This window comes from Phycodurus eques, chromosome 1, assembly GCF_024500275.1.
Source record: "Phycodurus eques isolate BA_2022a chromosome 1, UOR_Pequ_1.1, whole genome shotgun sequence".
NCBI lineage: Eukaryota > Metazoa > Chordata > Actinopteri > Syngnathiformes > Syngnathidae > Phycodurus > Phycodurus eques.
Window position 1 is genome coordinate 47,615,647 of NC_084525.1, and position 19,451 is coordinate 47,635,097.

Genomic DNA, 19,451 nt, shown 5'->3' on the forward strand with positions numbered 1-19,451 from the left:
CCCACCCTTTCCTCTGATTGGCCGGCCCCCGTGTAGAAGACCCACTTGTGAGTACACGTTCATGTTGACGCCGCTGGCTCGGGAGCAGAGAGGTAGGCGGAGATCTTCGCGAGTGACGTAGTCAGCTCGAGAAATTCCAATGACCTGATTTCAGGCCTCTCAGCAGAAAAACCTCTGGAACTCAGGAATGCGTGGACCATTTGAATTCAGATTTCACATTTACTGAAGTACCATAGACAACATTACATCCCAAATTTTAGAAAAAAAAATGGTTCAGTAAAGTATGGGACCTTAAGTACTATTTGTCTTCATATTCAGATGTTTCCTGGTTAAACAAGTTCAGATATACAGTACTGAAAAAAAGGGGGGCAGGAGTGGGACCCGCGATAAGCTTCACGTCAACAATACTTCCTTGACACCAATTGACACCATTAGCTTTGGGACATTTGTGAATAGTGAACCGCGAATACACAAGGGATCACTTTACTTTGGTTCGCCAAGTATCACGCAATGCAACAAGTTAAGACTGTTGAGTCAGTTTCCCCGTTCCAAGAAAACAACAACATGGAATGGAAAAACATTGATTTCAAAACAGTCTGTTTATTAGGTAGAAGGCAAAAGAACACGCAGGCACCGTCTGATTGTGTGCAACATTCACTCAGTTAAAGGCCGTCAAAGCACGAGGCTGCTTCTTGTCTCGAGGATTTGGCAGGACCGGCCGATCCAAGCGTTTAAAACTTTTGCGCCTTTTCATTACCCAATCGCTGAATGGAGGGCACCCGAAGAATCATCTCAAAAGATACAAACATCTTTACACACGTAGTACAATGACCACACAACACTGAACCTGGTCGGACTCATCGCGATCAGATGAAATCACTCCGTCACGTTATGACTTTTGAGTACAAGTGTAGACCAAACCGAGAGTCCCACGCATATGCCAAAGGGGAAGGGTGCTTCCAAAAGAACAACAGAATTTGCTGAGAGTAAAAATTCAATCAAATATGGCCGGCGTGGTGTGAAACAGGTGGCTTCTTTCGAAATAACTGGACCAGTTGGGAATGTCAAAAGGGGAGAGGGAGAGGGAGAGGGAGAGAGAGAGGGAGAGAGGGAGGGAGGGAGAGAGGCACACGGTGGCTGCGGCTGCCTAACTGGATGAAAATGACAGAAAAACAACTGGGGCAACCCGGTTCTGAGTCGGAACGTCGGAGGACGTCGTCGAGATTGGATTATTAGAAATGTACAGTACATACAAGTAAACACGCAGAACATTTTCTTACACTCAAGTGCGATACAAACATCAGTTACTTCCTGGCGTGGAGGAAGAGAATTTTTGTTGCCAGAGGAGTTGCGAGTCCGGCGCCGGCAGCGGAGGTCCGCTCATGCAGGACTCGAGCGAGGACGCCGAGGATCGTTCACGACGTCCACGTTTGACGGGGGGCAGGGGGAAAAAACTGCTTCCGGTCTACCGGTGCTAAAACTCCTCCGGCTCGTCGGCATCCGGGATCTCGAAGCCCTCCTGGAGAAATAAGAAAAGAGAAAACATAAAACACCTATGGCCCATCTTGAAAGGTACTCACAAGAAGTATTATATAAAGTAGTAGCTTTCGGGTGAAATTTCAGGATGAAGCTATACTTTACAGGTAAACTCCAATTTGACCCTCTAAACTTTTTTTCATTGTACAGTGGACCCCTGCATACTCGCACTTCGGCATCCGTGGATTCCCTTAGCCGAGGAGTTTTTGGCGGTTAATCCCCGTTTATTCAAGTATTTCAGGGGGGTTTATAAAAGAAATTTAAAAAAATATATATATAATTATATATATATATATATATATTCAATGGTATGTCAATTATGCACAGATTTTTGCTATTTGGGATCTTTCATTTCAATGGGAAAAGATGATTTGAGATACGATTGTTTTGGGTTACAAGCGTGGTCACAGAATGAATTCAATTCGTATTGCAAAGCACCACTGTACACATAAAAACGATCACTTAAAATAAAAAATTTAAAAATCCATCATATAGTGGAGGCATGAACAATGAATCCCGCTATAGCGGGAAAACACATTTTTGTCTTACATTAGATGAAATATCCTCCTTTTCCTCCTCAATGTTACTTGTGTTTGTTTTTTTATTTTGTGGTTGTTTCTGTGTAAAGTATAATATACATGTAAAACATGTGCTCCTGTAATGAATAATCTGTCTATCTAGCTACTTCTCTATATAATAAGACTTACATCTGTGGCGTAGAGGATTTCCACAATCCTCTGCAGCGCGGGATCGCCCTGACCTTCGTTCTCCTGGCAAATCAGCTCAATGTTCCGCAGCTTCCCGAAGTAAAAGTCTCTCTCCTTCTCGATGTCCTGAACGGTACACCTCAGGTCCTCCAGCTGCGCAGCAGTACACAAGCCCAACCTCAGTCACAGACCCACAAACACATGCACGCCTAACACTGACATATTTGTTTTTTGTTTTACTTCTGAGAGGACCTCTGCCCCGTCCTTGTTGGCGGCGGCACCCGCTGACTTCCTGGCGGCGACGGACACCACCTTGGGAGCGACCGTGGCAACTGGCGGCCTCTGAGCGGCTGAAGAGAACAGCGAGAAACGAGATTGACGGTGAGCGACGAGAGGGCAAAAAGCTCCTGGCGTCTTTGACGAGCGGCGCGCCGACCGCGATTGATGGCCTTCTTCGGGGTCTTGTTAAGCGCAGACGTGGCGGCGTTGGCCGTAGGCGGCAAGTCCTGGCCCTTCCTGGCCTCCACCGGGTCGTACCCGATCTCGGAGTAGTTGGCGTCGAAGAACTTCTTGAACCACTGGACAAACTCAAAGTTGTCTTGGAACTTGCCCTTCACCAGCTTGTCCACTGGAATGATCTGGAACGGGAACATTTCTACAGCACGCCTTTGCACAAATATTGACCGTACCGAGTAGATGACGCACTGGCAACCGTCTGGGCTGCTTGGAAGGCGTCACTCACTTTGTCGATGCTCATCTTTTTGAAGGCAATCTGGAGGAGCTTGAAGTTGTGGATGTATTCGTGCTCCAGTTTGGCGCCGAATTTCACTCTCTTCAAAGGCAGAGAGCCCGGGAACAACATGTCCATGAACTGACAGTAGGCAGCACCTACACACACACACACACAAATAAATAATAATAAATAAAAAAACTATAAAAACAAGTCGCCTCAATACAATATCGTTTGCAGATTGCAAATGCCTTGGGTTTTATCTGTCTCACACCACAATCAAGTCCCACACTATGGACAGGTTTTTTTCACCGACAAGATTAAAAAAAACAAAAAACTTTATTGGCCTTCACATATGTGCTACGTCACAAGACACGTGACAGGGCTAAAAATAAAGTAGCTTTCGGATTTAAACATATGTGACAGCAGCACAGGAAGTCTTCCCCCCAGTAAACAAGACTGTGTTGACTATAATGTCTTAATTCACGACCCACGAATTTTACTTATATTGGGCTTGAAGTTGTTTTCATGTAAATTAAATAGCTATATCTTGACATTTTGGGTACAATGATGTTTTTATTTAAATGGTAAAAGTCATGAGGTAAGAAAGAAATAAGAAATAGAGGACAGGTCAATTTGTCTATGTTTTCATCCTTTTTTCTGTTTGTTTTTAGCGATCGGAAAAATTACTCGATCTGTAACGACCGTGAGCTTTTTGATCCGTTGCACCCCTACAGTACGACGACAAACGCTTTAAACGCGTCTCACCCGAACACAACATCTCGATCTTGGTGAGGTTCATCTGCAGAGAGTCGTTGATCCACACGAGCATATCGTGGCGACTCAAGTTGTCGCTGGTCACTGAGGTGGAGTAGACGTTCACAGCCATTGTCGGTCCGTAAGCAGATCCCTGCAGGGTAGAGTCACATTCAAAATAAGGACTCCAAAAACTTAACTGTTTAATTTTCTTATTTTTAAAGGTCACAAAGCAACACGATGATTGAATTATTATTATTTATTTTATTTTTTTCAAGTAAGACGGGGCAATTTACATGCGCTAACGTATTGCCGAGGTATCGGATCGGGACTCTGTATCGGCAGATCTTCAAAATCAAGCTGCTATAAAACTGTACAATTGCAGAGGCGGGGTACACCCAGCAATCACAGGGCACATCGAGCTTTAGACGAACAACCATTCACACCGACATTGACACTTAAGGACAGCTTAAGAGTCTCAAATGAACCTAAAATTCATGTTTTTAGAATATGAGCAAACCAAAGCAAGGCGGCGAAAACATGCAAAGTTCACTTCAAGGTCAGCGCCGAGATTCGAACCCCTAACCCTCAAAAATGTGAGACAGAGGTGATAGCCACTTGGTCACCGTGGCCAATATCTGGCCAAAAAAAAACAGGTACATTGTTTACATACCCTGGCAGAATTTGTAAGATTTGAACCTTTTAAAGAAAACAAGTCGTCGGGAAAAACATTGATTTGAACTTTAATGGGAGTCAAATTAAACTCATAATTCATATAACAAAATTGTCAATATTTCCAGAATATTGCCAGTGTGTGTGTGTGTGTCAACATGTGGGCACAACCGTATATTGGCCACCTCTCGTTGACAATACTCAAGAAGTCAGTACATTTAGAAGACAAACTACTCCTACTATGCAATGCAACAAAACAGGAGCTCGAGCACACACGATTGAGTCCCACACACTGACGTCAGGTTTACGCTTAGCGCGTACTCGCCATTAAATGCCCAGTGCTTGTTGTTATTATATTATTAATAGCTAGCAGGACAAACGTGCCACTGGTGTTTATAGCTGCATAATTGGGAATGTGAAAACTAAAAAGTGAAAGTGAAGGATTTCGATTGCGTTATTGACACAAGAGGGCCGCCCGCGGTTGCTAGCCGGTTAGCTCGGCTAAGCTAACCCCCCCCTCGAGACGACGTTTCCCCGCCCGATACTTTCGACACTATGCCCGGGACGAACTCACACGCTCGGAATTCATCTCCAGCCGCTAAAAACAGCCGTTATGCGTTTAATACCTGTGTGAGTGGGGAGTTGTTACGTTTGTTTTGCGGTTTCTGTAGAAGAAATGGGAAGTGAAACTGACGCGGGGGTTTTCGCCCCCCTCAAGCCGGCCGCTGTCGGCTTCAACGGCGGCTTGACAGCAGACTAACGGCCGCCGATGAAGAACCCACCTCGATGTCCAATGCTCTTATTTGTTCTGTTCTTTGTGCTGTGAGCGGTTGGGTCCGACAAAAGTCCACCGGTAGCGGAAGAAAAAAATCTAGCCCCTTTTTTCCCTTCCTTTATTTCTACTACTTCCTCTTCTTTAGTGGTAACGTCACCGGTTGACTCAGCGTGATTGCGCGTTACCGCCACCTACTGCCGTGGAGGGCCACACAAAAACGAGGGAACGAACACAGATCAACGATTAAAAACAAAACAAAAAATTCGATTTTTTTTAAGTCAATAATCGACGAAAACTACTCACATCAGCAGCATCACTTTCATTGTGTTTTAGATTAATTTCAATAGGTTAATTTCTGTTGTTGTTCCGAAGTCTTGATTCATCCTTTTACATTTGTGCTATATTTTAATTTCAAGCTGTCCCATTTCTTTGGCGTCTGTTGGGGATCAGATCAATCTGCAGACTCGGCTCTTACAGGATTTTTCCAAACACAAAAGGGGAAAACATAGGATACCAATATTAAAAAAAGACAGCCGCACAAACAAAATATCCCCATTGAAAAATGACACAATCCCATTATTTTTATATACATCAATGTTTGATATGAGGCTTTTGTACAATATTTGTGGAAATACATTGTACCAAGCACATTTTCTGTAAACAGCAACAAAACCATTTTCTACATTCAGCATGACTAACATCAAATATTTTAAATAAAAATTAAGGGTTTGAGGTCCAACATGTCATGATATTGAATGTTTAAATGAGTAAAAAAAACACAACAATAACACAAAGGACAAAAGCAAGCCAACAACCGAATGGCTACAACGACATCCGCCTTCTTTGGGGGCCAATCCAGAGTCCTGACCTCAACACGCTTGAAATTCTGTGGCATGACCAGACATCCCAGGAATATTTCTCATTTGAAAAAGTGTACGCAAGAGGAATAGTTTCAAATTCCTCTCGACGGTTGTGCACATCTAATTTGAAGGTTATTGCTCCCAAAGGAGGCTCAAGCACTTATTAAATCCAAAAGTTCACATACTTGAACCACCCTTGCACGATGTTCACTTGTTCAATATTAGTTCAAGTAGGCTGTCAGATAGATTTTCGATATTACAGGATACTTTTCACAGGAGGTCCCCAAAAATGTACTCACTCGTTGACTGGCAGTTACTCCTATATTTCTTATTAACTGAAGTGTTTTTGACACAGATACAAGTGTAAAATAATCTATGTCACGGGCAGTCAAATAGTGAGTATATCTTTGGGGGTAAGAAAAAGTATGTGAACCTTGGGATTTGATAACTGGTTGAGCCTCCTTTGGCTTCAAGAACCTCAATCAAATGTTTCTTGCACTTGCAGACGTCAGGAAAAACAAACTCAAAATTGCTGTTCTTTTTTTTTTAAATTATTTTTTATTATTGGGCAGGACGGCTTTGAACAACACCTCCAATCTTGTCACATTGGATGGACTCGGAGTTGGCTGATTCCTGACGCCAATCGGCTTTTGGAGAAGCTAAACTTTTCCGCAATGCACTGACAAATTCACATTTTATGCTCGGGAAGACAAAAAAAAATGAACACATTAAGGAAATTGTTTGCCTATTGACTTTGCTGAAGATTGATGATTGTTTTATTATGGGATTTGTTTGTCTGAATCTTTCTAGCTTGTCCTGTCAAAGCTGTTTTATGCGTTTGTTGCCTGTCCTGACCAGGACACGCTTGTAAAAGAGATTTTTAAGCTCCGTGAGGTTTTCCTGGCGAAATATAGGTTGAATGAGTAAAAATGAAATAAGGGGGTGGACAAATCACATTTTATGACCACTTTATGCAGAAATCCAGGTCATTCCAAAGGGTTCATCACATACTTTCCCTTATACCTATATGTGTATATAAATATATATTTCTGTATAAAATCATTACTTCTTCCCTGAGTTAGAACATTTAAAAACATACAAAAGTTGTTGACAGTTGACTTTAGTCAATGGTTACACTCTTTTAGACCTATCAGCAAGTTCATATGAACAAAATTGCATTTAAAAAGACTTGAACCAACATGGTTCCTTTAAAAAAAAAATAATAATAATAATAATAATAAAAAACAAACATGGTTCGCTCGCTCTAGCCGAGCTGCTGCGCGTACGCTGTCACAGCGGCTGGGCTGGAGGGGGTGAGCTCCTCGCAGGCAAAGTAGTCCTTGAGCGGGGCGAAGAGGTGTCGGACGACGGGAACGCTCCACGCCTTACCCAGCACCTTCTGCCTCTGCAGTCGGTTCATGTTCCTCACGTCCGTGTAATGTTTGGGAAAGCCGAAGATCCTGGGCAGAGGGTCAGAAGTCACGGAGAAATTTACTCGGAATGGTGTCCGCAAAAAGCAGAGGGGAAAAAAAATAATAATAAATAAAATCGTAATTTTATGAGAATATTTCTGTTTGACAAAAAAAAAAAAAAAAAAGTTAATACGAGATTAAACTGGTATTTCTTCACGAAAAAAAGGTAGAATAATACAAGACTGTAGTAGAAAATGGATAGAAGTGATAATTTTCCATGGAAAAAAAAAGTCATTATGATAGAAAGTTTAATTTCCATGAGAATAAAGTTTTAGTGAGAACAAAGTCCTATTCTGTTTTTTTTGGGGGGGGGGAATTGCTAATTTATGAGATTTTATACTTTTTTCAAGACCAAATTCATAATGTTGCAAGTATAAAGTCAGATTTTTCAAGAAAAAAAGGTGCAAGATTAAAATGTTCAAATTGTAATTTTTCAAGACAAAAAAAAAAAAAAAATTTTTAATATTGTGAGATTAAAGACAAAAAAAAGAAACACACACAAACAGAGTTTGTACTTTTCAAGTTCGGTGATCCAGAGGTTGTCTTCTTTGCCTTGATGGAGGACTGGAAGTAGCGAGACGTTTTTTCCCTGCTTCAGCGAGTTTGGGTTTGTGGTGATGGTTCTCACTTTGGTGACCTGGAAAGGTTCCCAAAATAAGTCATAAGTTTGATTTATGACTTGCACACATGTGACTTACTCCCATCTCTGCCATGTGCCGCCCATCGACAAAGTTTTCTACAGTTACTCTTGTAACAACACAACTGACAGAACAAAGCCGCTTGCGTAGTATTCAAGCGGTTTGGCGTGCGCAGTCACTGACCCTGGCTTCCCTGCCGACCTCCAAACAGTCCTGCAGATTCAACTTGTCACTCTGCCAGGCTGTGATGGGCCTAAAGGGGACAAAACAACATTCAAATGCAACTAAAGAAGATGAAATGATGCGTAGAAATGTGATGACGCTCTTCCCAGTGGATTAGAACTGCACACGCCCTTTCTTCATCGCGATCATCCTTTTCAAATATGAGATTCAGGATCAAAGCTTCGATATAAATAGTCATAATATTAAGAGAATAAATAAAATCAAATAAAGTCATTACATGATACTTTTTTTTTTTCCCTCCCAAGAAAATATGTGTAATATAATATTACATGGTTGAAGTCACATTTTTTCCAGAGGAAAGTCATAACATTACAAGAATAAAGTTCGATTTTTTTTTTTAGATAATATATCATATAATATGAATTATCCATATGTTGTTTGTATCTATCTTTTTTTATTTTTATATGTAGAAAAATGTCTGAATCATTTGGGGGAAAAATATTAATTTAAAGAAAATTTATTCAGAATATTACTACATTGGCAGTACGATGGGCGACTGGTCTGCCTCACAGTTCTGAGGACCCGGGTTCAATCCCCGGCCCCACCTGTGTGGAGTTTGCATGTTCTCGCCGTGCCTGCTTGGCTTTTCTCCGGGTACTCCGGTTTCCTCCCACATCCCAAAAACAATGCACGGTAGGTTAATTGAATACTCTAAATTGCCCGTAGGTGTGAATGTGAGTGCCAATGGTTGTTTGTTTCTACGTGCCCTGCGATTGGCTGACGAACGGTTCAGGGCGTACCCCGCCTCTCGCCCGAAGATAGCTGGGATAGGCTCCAGCGCGCCCGCAACTTGTGTGAGGATAAGCGGAACGGAAGATGAATGAATATTACTACATTGCCGTTTTACTTGTCCAAGAAAAAAATAAGTTGTACAACTACAAAAAGAAATTTTGATTTTCCCCCCAAAAGCTGCAATATAAGATTAAAGCTGGATGGTTTTTGAGAAATCTTACAAGAATTAAATATATTACTGTATATTTTTTCTCTTTTTCTATATTACATGATAAATGCTGAATTGTTTGAGAAAAATAGTTTCAATATTACTAATAGATCAAGATGTTTCCCCAACCCTACTATGTGCGAGTCACCTGCTCATTCCAGGAATGTTCCCCCAGAAGTAACGCGCTCTGTGGGCGGGGCTCACTCTGACGGCGTCCACCAGAACCGGGTTGCACTGTCAATCAAGAGAGCGGCAGTGAGCCGACGTGGGGGCGGGCGAGAGAGCGGGCGACGGGCCGGGAAGAGCAACCTCGAGGAAGCGACAGATGTTGACTTTGTCGTGCGTGTTCATGAAGACGACGTTCTCGAAGAGCCAGAAGAACGGCCGGTGGTCTTCTTCTTTGGGCTTGAGCATCTGCAGGATGCGGTAGAAGTCGAAGAAGAGCCTGCCCGAACCCTCTGAGGAAGAAAGCGCACGCGGTTCAGATGCCAATGATCTTGCCCGTCTCCAAAAGGAAAAAAACAATAACTGTGGTCAATCAATCACAGACCGTAGAGTCCTTTTCTGATAGGGTTCACAATGGAGAGGTCATTACAGGGGCTTCCACCAATCAGCAGGTCAATAGGACCCCACTTCCCCAACTACAAGGCAAAAAATAAAGAAATTAAAAAAAAAAAAGCATTTGGATATAATTGAACTCAACCTGATGTGGCTTTATTCATGTATAGCACGATTGTTGATCAATGTAAAGTTGTCACAAAACGGCTGTGCACTATTGATTATTGCTGTCGACTTTCACTTCGGTCTCGTCGCGTCGACAATAATCCCTCGGGTATTGCGGGGGTTCGCTTCCCGACCACCGCCGCAATCAGTGAAATCTGAGACGCAGCGGACACATTTTTTCAACTTTAAAGCGGTATGAAACTCCCCAGATTCCTATTAACCTCTACCATACTTTTATAAACACTTCCAATTCTATTAAAAACCTTTTCAACGCTTAAACATAGAGTCATGCTCAGTAGTACTGTACACTATGCGTTTGAATGAAATTTTTTTAAATTTATTTATTTATTTATTTTTTACCGCTTTAAGCTGGGAAGCATTTATTTATGTACTGTATGTATTCCAAACAATCACATCACTTTACCCTGGGAAAGTCCACTTAACGACACGATAACAAACAACGCAAAACGCCAAAGACTGGCTGAAGAATAGCATCGGTGTCTACACTGTTTGAACCAATGGCTATTTGAACACAAACGCATAGGCGGACAATAAATACAACACTCAGAGATATATTTTCTGAATCCTCTGCAAAAAAAAAAACGACCAATATTACTGCTGCGCTTACTTAGCTTGTGACATTCTTTGTGTAATTCTGAATTATACTGCCAAGGTGCAGATACCAGAAGAAGCTGCGCAGTCGAAATGAATTACGACGCACAAACTGTTTAATTCTCTAAATTCTACTTAATCATGCTATTACTCTATGTTTTTATAAAGTACAATATTAGAGGGCTACAGAATGTTTTTGTTTTTTGGGGGGAGCTGGAACTTGCTCCTGTTCACGTTCATTTCTGTACATGTAGTATCTACTGTATATATTCAATTTCCACACTGCCGAACGATGACAAATCAACCAAAGTGTGTCTGTGAGTGTGTGTGCTCGTACAAATTCCTTGGTGATGTCGCGGGCGTCACCAACGTGGATTATCTTCCCATCGTGGTTGACGACCCCGACCGCGATGGAATCCTCACAAATCTCCGAGGCCACGTACGTGTGGATCTTCAAGCCGAGGTCCTTCAACACCTGGTACCCTGCGACAGGACGGGAACACGTTACGCTCGTGGCGCCGCTCACAATTCGCTGGGTGTCACTGTTAACACTTTCACAGCACACCTGGTCTGAACCTGCTGTGCATGTGGTGTGAACGCGCCAATATCAGACGTGAACCTGTTCACATGTTCAAAACAATGTTACATCGTGTGAGCTTGTCCACACGCTATTACTATTGTTGTTATTATTATTGAATGCATTGCATTTTTTTTTTTTTTTTGCATTTCAAAAGAATGATAGAAAATGTAGTTTGCTGAGTGCCTCCATTTTGGAGCATGAATAGTTGAGTTTTTCCCAACAGCAACTCAGGCTAGCGCTGTCCTAACTAAGCCTTGTGGCATCAAGTGACGAAGCCTCCTCGGATGAGAGGCCAAACGTCTTCTCGGACAAACCAGAGCAGTCCAATCGATTAAATGCTCTGCGAATGAATGAGAAGATTCACAGGTAAATTCATCTCTGATACTCAAACATGTCCACACACGTTCACACCAGATGTTGACGAACTGATATTGGAACGTGTGTGCGCGCGCGCGTGTTGACCTGTTGCGATGCCGTCAAAAAGTGAGAGAACTCGGATGGGTCTTCGAAGGTTAGTGGGGATGGATGGGTAAACGCGGTGGGGCTCCTATAGGAGGAAGAAGGTCAGAGATTACGACAAAATGGAAACATGCTTTAAAAACCGCGCTTTACATGTCATGAGATGATTTAATTACAAAATGTATGTAATTGTAATCCATTACATTTCGGGGGATAAAATGTGTCGCTAAATGACAGTTGCTTTTGAAAATTTCCAAGATTATAACTTTAATTCCATTCGAAAAATTGCCGCAAAAGCTCAGGTTTTGAAAAAAATATTTTTAATATCACTTCCTCCTTCTTAGGTCAACGCTTGTGATTGGCTCTCTCAAGTCATGTGCCATTCTGTTAGTTGCAAACATGACATTTTTCCAAATATGGCCTCCAAGCGGCATCTTGTTGCACCTTTTAGGTTAGACTCATCGTTAGTTACACTGTTGAACACAAAAGAACATTGATTTTTGAACAGTTTCATCTTCATAATTTTGGACTTTTTAAATGGAAGATTTTCTTATCTGGGTTGTCATAAGCAGCAATTTTGTCTAAATTAAGCGCTTTGTCATTCGGTCAACATGGTATGGTGGTCTTACACCTAGTGTACACATAATGAGACAAACATTTTTTATTTTACATTTCATCATGTTTTGTTATTAGTTTATTATTTGTGTCAAGATTAAAAAAAACAAAAATAATTATCTATGGTGTACACTTTGTAGAGGAAACCTCCATGAGTTCTGGTAATGCATTCATTCAACGTTAAGAAAAGTAATCAAAAAGTAATCAAATGTAATTATAGTAACATTGTGAAAGTCATTGAAATAGTTACGCTGCTATTCCCTTTTCAACAGTGTAACTTGTAATTGTGACCAAGTGCATTTTCCAAAGCTATCTTCCCAACACTGTGGATACATCTACAATATAGCGTATTCGCATCATGTTTCGGGATGCACCAATACCGGCATCGGTGCTTGTAAAAAAATGCTCCGATACTACCAGCCTGACATACGCCATCCAAATCGGAGGCACGTCAGCCGTGCGCGTGTGGACGGGACTGCAAAATCGTTGACGCTAAAAACAAAGGGCAAAAGTGACGACTCACAAACTCCATAGCGCTGTTGTTGGCAAAAAACTGCTGGACACGAATGCTCCAGTCCTCTCTGGGAAGGAGGGCGCGGTGGGCTCGGTGGTCCTGACACAGGTAGCAAATCCACGGGTCCAGATCCTTGAGCGCGTCAAAGGTGCCGCGGCCCACCAGAATGTTGAGGCAGTCGTTGCAGTAGGATCTTGGAGGGGAGACAAAATGGTTGCCGGGGAAAGTGGCCTCGAACGGCGGCCAAAGAGGACGAGCGACCGGACCTGCAGCAGCCGTCGTTACCGCACAGGATGACCTCCAGGCCGTAGCAGCAGATGGTGCAGTAGGACTGATAGCCGTCATCGTCGTAGCGATACAACGTCTCGGTGAAGTTGTGCTGCAACAAAAGAATTGTGGGATTTGATCATTACATTGTGACGAGGGAGCCAGAAAAATTCAGGTTCTGACTTTCAGGGCCTTCCCAGTGCGGACTTTGCATGTTGTCCCCGTTGTCGGAACACATGCTAAACACAGAAACTGACAACATATATTAGGATATGCGGCGTAGAAAACGGGTGGAAGGATGGACTTTTTGTCCATGTACAGAACAACCACCCCCACACGGTGAGACTTTCTTACTTTGCACCGCAAGCAGAGACCTCCCTTGAAGAGCGGGTGGAAGATCTCCACGTTGTCGCTCCCGCAACACAAACAGAAGCCTGCGGGAGCCAGCAATGAGAGATTTCATTCCACACAAGGGCACCTCTGAGCCCTGAAAGGATTTCAGGATGGATTTTCTTGATTGAACGCACAAACCTTCAATGCCCAGTTTCATTTCCACAATCCTCGCAATGGTCTCCTCTGCACATACACGAACACACATGCAAAGGTTATTAGCGACAAGTAAATCAGATGACAAAAGAGACTCAATCACTCAAGTTAAAAAATGCATTAGAAGTGGGGGGTAATTTCATAAGTACTGTCATTTTTAAAAATGAATATTTTTTAAGCAAACATTTTTTTTTTTATGAAACTATCCCACTGAGCACCATCCAATTGTCTAATTGTAATGTAATTTGTCTATTTAATAAATCGTTGAAATGTAAAATCTAATTAACGTTTACTAAACTTGTTATATTAAAACGATTCAAAGCATTGTAGTTTTTTAAAATAAAAATACAGTCTGGTCATGATAGAAGTAATTTAAGTATTATGTTTTTGTCAAAATATGTATTTTTTAAATTAAAAAGGAGCAAACAACAAAAATAAATGGTTTACTTTATTTCAAAAAACAAACTATTCCACTGGGTAACCTCCAACTGTTTATTATTCATATTATATTATATATTGCGCAATACAAAATTCACAAAAGTCACAGTTTTTAAATACAAATTTGGAAAAATACATACAATTTTATTATCGTAGCGTAGGTGTGCATGTGAGTGCGAATGGTTGGTTGTATATATGTGGCTGGCGACCAGTTCAGTCAGGGTGTACCGCACGTCTCGCCTATAGCTGGGATAAGCGGTACGGAAAATGGATGGCTGGATGATTTGTTGTGTGAACGAAAAAAAGAACTTACCCCGGCGCGTCTGGTCGGGCTGAGTGTAGGTGGCGCTGTTGGTCGGCGTGACCTTTTTGTACATTCTGGTCACCGTCCTCCTCTTGTGCACGTGGTCGGGCAAGTCGTTGCCATCCAATACGCCGCCGCACGGAACGTTCCCTCCCTTCGACCTCCTACGTCCGCCTTTGTCTTTCTCAAAATCATCTCTCTCTTCCTCCTGCAAATCTGCCGCTTCGGTGGTGGATTCTTTCCTGCGGCCGCGTTTCATGCATCTCTTGCGTTTCCGCTCGCTCTGCGGGGCCTGGAACGCATCTATGGAGGTGGCTTCCTCCTTTGTTTCTTCGTTGTTGGATTCTGTCTCACCTTCAGGAGTAGCAACATGACAGCACCTATTAGAGCTGACTAAACCGTGCTTAGTTCACGTACATGTGACTTTTCAATTGTGGGAAGCCCAGAGAACGAGCGGTGATCACGTCTGCCTCGCAGTTCTGAGGTTCCACGTTCAAACTTTGGCCTTCCTGTGTGGAGTTTGCGTGTTCTCCCCAAACTTGTGTGGGTTTTTCCTCTCACATTCCAAAAAACATGTTTCTCAGCTTAACTGAATACACTAACGCAAGGGTGACAAACATATAGCTTGCAGGCCAAAACCGACCCACGAGGGGGTACAATCTTGCCCGCAGGATGAATTAAAAAAACAATAATAATGCATTAGACACTGTGGTGGTGGGGACCAGGGAGCATTTTGAGAATCATTATGCTCATGGAGAAAATGGAGTCGTAATAATTCCTAGTTCTTCATAAACTGATTGAAAGACCAATGCTATATTCTTCAGTTCCAAAGACCTAAACTCACACCACTGGTGTCAAACTCAAGGCCCAGGGCCAGATCTGGTCCGCCACATGATTTTGTGGCCCGTGAAAGCAAATCATGTGCGTCAACTTCCATGATTCCAGCTGTAACATGTACCAACATTTCAAATTGTCATATGTAATAAATAATAATGTTGCGATATTTCAAGCATTTTTTGTTACCAAAAACCTTTTTACAGTTCTTGAACAATAGTTGTACAAATTATTATCCACGACCTCTGATCTAAAAACTAGTTAACCACCCACCCACCCACACACGTCAACAACAAATGTATTGTCTAAGATTTATTTTTTTGCAGATTTAGGTTCACTTTGATGTTTTGAATCCAAATATCACACTGGTTTTGCTCATTCAGGTCAACCTTTTCAACTACGGCCGTGTTTCTATTTATATGGACAGATGTTTTCGCTTAAGAGGTTCAAATAAACGGAGGTTCATGCCCTGAATTTTGGACAATGATGACATAACATTAAATTTACAGGTACTTGCTTTTATCAATGTCTACAATTCAATTTACAGCAAGCAAAGTTTGTAATATTTGATGAATAAAGTGAACAGCTTGACATAAAAATCTGATCTGATCAAGAGAAAGTGATGTCGTTTTTAGAATCAGCGATGCAAAATTTTCCTCAATCAGCTGGAAAAAAAACGGACTCATTACAAAACAAATCAAATTGTAACCCAGTGTAATAATATGATGAATCACAGTCGTAACAACCTTGGGGACTCCATCGTTCTGCTCGGGGACTTCAATGCTCACGTGGGCAATGACAGTGAGACCTGGACTCCTATATCTGGGGTTGAGGTCACCGAGGTGGTTAAAAAGCTCCTCGGTGTCAAGCCCCCGGGGGTGGATGAGATTCACCCGGAGTTCCTAAAGGCTCTGGATGTTGCGGGCTGACCTGGTTGGCACGCCTCTGCAACATTGTGTGGACATCGGGGACAACGGCTCTGGATTGGAAGACTGGGGTGGCGGTGCCCCTTTTTAAGAAGGGGGACCGGAGGGTGTGTTCCAACGACAGGGCGATCACACTCCTCAGCCACCCTGGTAAGGTCTATTCAGGGGTGCTGGAGAAGAGGGTCCGTCGGGAAGTCGAATCTCAGATTCAGGAGGAGCAGTGTGGTTTTCGTCCTGGCCGTGGAACAGTGGACCACCTCTACACCCTCGGCGGGGTCCTCGAGGGTGCATGGGAGTTCGCCCAACCAGTCTACATGTGTTTTGTGGACTTGGAGAAGGCGTTCGACCGTGTCCCTCGGGGAGTCCTGCTGAGGGTGCTTCGGGAGTATGGGTTACCGAACCCCCTGATACGGGCTGTTCGGTCCCCGTACGACCGGAGTCAGAGTTTGGTCCGCATATCCGGCAGTAAGTAGGACTCGTTTCCGGCGAGGGTTGGACTCCGCCAAGGCTGCCCTTTGTCACCGATTCTGTTTATAACTTTTATGGACAGAATTTCAAGGCGCAGCCGAGGCGTAGAGGGGGTCCGGTTTGGTGGCCTCTGTATTGCATCTCTGCTTTTTGCAGATGATGTGGTTCTGTTGGCTTCATCAAGCCGTGATCTCCAACTCTCACTGGAGCGGTTCGCAGTAGAGTGTGAAGCGGCTGGAATGAGAATCGGCACCTCCAAATTTGAGACCATGGTCCTCAGTCGGAAAAGGGTGGCGTGCCCTCTCCGGGTCGGGAATGAGATCCTGCCCCAAGTGGAGGAGTTCAAGTATCTTGGGGTCTTGTTCACGAGTGAGGGAAGAATGGAACAGGAGATCGATAGGCGGATCGGTGCAGCGTCTGCAGTGATGCGGACTTTGTATCGGTCCGTTGTGGTAAAGCAGCAGCAAAGCCAAAAGGCGAAGCTCTCGATTTGCCGGTCGATCTACGTTCCTACTCTCACCCATGGTGACGAGCTGTGGGTCGTGACCCAAAGAACAAGATCGGGGGATACAAGCGGCCGAAATGAGTTTCCTCCGCAGGGCGTCCGGGCTCTCCCTTAGAGATAGGGTGAGAGGCTCAGTCATCCGGGAGGATCTCAGAGTACAGTCGCTGCTCCTCCAGATCGAGATGAGCCAGATGAGGTGGCTGGGGCATCTGACTCGGATGCCTCCCGGACGCCTCCCCGGTGAGGTGTTCCGGGCAAGTCCCACCGGGGACGACCCAGGACACGCTGGACAGACTACGTCTTTTGGCTGGCCTGGGAACGCCTCGGGATCCCCCCCCCGGAAGAGCTGGATGAAGTGGCTGGGGAGAGGGAAGTCTGGGCATCCCTGCTGAAGCTACTGCCCCCGCGACCCGACCTCGGATAAGCGGTAGAAGAATGGATGGATGAATGGGTGATTTTAGTGGTCTGGCCCCTCTGACATCAAACACCTAGACTACAGCTTGACACCCCTGTTCGAAGGTCTTTGTAGATTCTCAGTCATGCAGGTTCTGGTAATCCGAAAATGCTCAATCAAGGCAACTGGACAGCTCTTCTTCGTTGAGACATTTCACCAAAAGGTTTCTTCAGTTCGAATTTTTTGCTGTGTAGTCCCTCTATTTATGCCCAAGTGGGTGTTTTCTAGAAAAGCCATCTCTAAACAGAGGAGGAGAGTCCAGGCATCACCTATCGTCCGCCTTCAACAACGTCCTGACCCCTCTCCCCCCAAGCGTCGCCTCATTCAACGGGAAAAGTTCCCCCAACAAACCGTTTTGCCACAAGATGAGTGACCGACTGACTGGTATGCAGGACAGTCGTTTCACTAACCACATTTGGCAACAACGACAACACCCTGTTGCTGACCACCCCCAGGGAACACGGTGCAGCGGAGCCCCGCTACTGGCGGGCAAATAGGGACCGCGCCGGACCGCGAAACGTTTTTTCCTGAGAGAAAAAAAACGGAAACCCATAAATTCAAGTATACGCGGGAATAAACCACCGAGTATTTTTGGGGTTGCTTCCACCAAAATTAAGAACAAAAAGACAAAAAAACTTAACATCTCACTTTAAATTTTATTTTTATAATTATTTTATTTTTTTTTAAATCTGCGAATAGGTGAATCCGCAGGTGCGTGCCGAGCCTCAAGTATGCAAGGGTCTATTGTACACCCGCTGAGGCCTAAATAGAGGGACTCCCCACCGGAAATTTAGAACTGAAAAGCCTTTTGGATTAAACGTCAACAAACAAGAACAGTCCAGTTGCCTTGATTCAACCTTTGTGGAATACGCAAATTTGTCCTAAAGTGTGAAGGTGAGCGTGAATTCTTGCTTGTCTATCTGTGCCACCAGTCCAGGTGTATGTTTCACATGAACATTGTCTCGCATCCAAAGTTAATATGAAAATTAGCGTTATCATCGTTAATATCCCGCATGGTCTGTTTTGGTCAAAATTTCAGCGTTAAGCTCGAGCCTGTGGGCTCTGTAAGTTCAGACAAGACCTCAAAGCATGCTTGTACCGTTCCCACAGGCCACAGCGTCGGCGGATATGTTGAAGTCGTGCTCGTCGTCTGCTTTCTCATCTTCACTGCCTAGCACGTATACAAACTCCGCCAGAGAGTCATTTGCAGCTGGAACGCCTGCAAGCAAAGACAAATGAGCTGCAGTGCCACTCTTGACCTCTAGATGATGCTACTCATAAAACTAAAAAGTCATACAGTTGACACACCACAGACAAGACCCCAAAATTTGAATAAATACAAAATAAATTGTAGATAATATATATAATATGCTGCTTCCCCCAGTGAAATATTTGCAGATGCTTGCTTTTGCTGGGATTCTGCAAGTTGAAGACACCTGTCTCTTAACAAAACCTCTAGCTCCGCCCCCCCCGCCCCCCCCTGGTCGTCATGGTTACAAAAGTCATACTTGCAAGTAGCCCGCAAGGATCGGATGAGCAGTGGCTCATTTGCATGAGAGTGAAACAATAACAACTATTAGGTATACTTGGTCTTACTTTCTGATTGGAAACATTCCCCAATCCGAAACTTTATCACCTCTTCTGTGATGTCAATCACATCTGACAAAAAAATCAAATAAAAAAAAAATGTAAAATAAAAAACAGACATTGTTAGTTTGAATAATACTATGGAGTATTAGTGCCACACTGGAACAATAATAAATAGTATGGGGGGGAAGCACAATATTACGACGGAAAAAAAAGAAAAACATTAAATAAAAAAAATTTCGACGTTAAATTAAGATGTATTTTTCAATCGAAAAAAGGTTTAATACTGT

General features: G+C 43.4%; 2 protein-coding genes across 2 annotated transcripts; both read right to left on the reverse strand.

Annotated features, from left to right (window-relative positions):
- Positions 1-225: 225 nt before the first annotated feature.
- On the reverse strand, positions 226-5,325 carry LOC133397781 (microtubule-associated protein RP/EB family member 1-like). Its single transcript, XM_061669116.1, has 7 exons — positions 5,184-5,325; positions 3,742-3,883; positions 2,986-3,131; positions 2,680-2,881; positions 2,484-2,593; positions 2,244-2,396; positions 226-1,519 (listed from the first exon to the last, which is right to left on the reverse strand). Exons 2-7 carry the CDS (start codon positions 3,860-3,862, stop codon positions 1,475-1,477), a joined length of 777 nt encoding a protein of 258 aa, XP_061525100.1. The 5' UTR covers positions 3,863-3,883; positions 5,184-5,325; the 3' UTR covers positions 226-1,474.
- A 1,975-nt stretch (positions 5,326-7,300) lies between these two features.
- Positions 7,301-19,128, reverse strand: LOC133414209 (DNA (cytosine-5)-methyltransferase 3C-like). The gene is made up of 15 exons (XM_061699429.1): positions 19,083-19,128; positions 18,674-18,793; positions 14,397-14,741; positions 13,631-13,675; positions 13,454-13,533; positions 13,099-13,211; positions 12,842-13,025; positions 11,707-11,791; positions 11,002-11,147; positions 9,880-9,970; positions 9,639-9,787; positions 9,478-9,563; positions 8,330-8,399; positions 8,024-8,145; positions 7,301-7,496 (listed from the first exon to the last, which is right to left on the reverse strand). Exons 1-15 carry the CDS (start codon positions 19,126-19,128, stop codon positions 7,301-7,303), a joined length of 1,878 nt encoding a protein of 625 aa, XP_061555413.1.
- Between the last annotated feature and the right edge of the window lie 323 nt (positions 19,129-19,451).

Coding starts and splice junctions, on each gene's coding strand:
- LOC133414209 (XM_061699429.1), bottom strand. CDS start 19,128: ATGCAAATGAGCCACTGCTCATCCGATCCTTGCGGGCTACTTGCAA. Junction 9,564..9,638: donor ACATCTGTCGCTTCCTCGAG/GTTGCTCTTCCC, acceptor CTTGATTGACAG/TGCAACCCGGTTCTGGTGGA. Junction 8,400..9,477: donor AACATTCCTGGAATGAGCAG/GTGACTCGCACA, acceptor TGTCCCCTTTAG/GCCCATCACAGCCTGGCAGA.
- LOC133397781 (XM_061669116.1), bottom strand. CDS start 3,862: ATGGCTGTGAACGTCTACTCCACCTCAGTGACCAGCGACAACTTGAGT. Junction 2,882..2,985: donor AAAAGATGAGCATCGACAAA/GTGAGTGACGCC, acceptor TTCCCGTTCCAG/ATCATTCCAGTGGACAAGCT. Junction 2,594..2,679: donor GAAGAAGGCCATCAATCGCG/GTCGGCGCGCCG, acceptor TGTTCTCTTCAG/CCGCTCAGAGGCCGCCAGTT.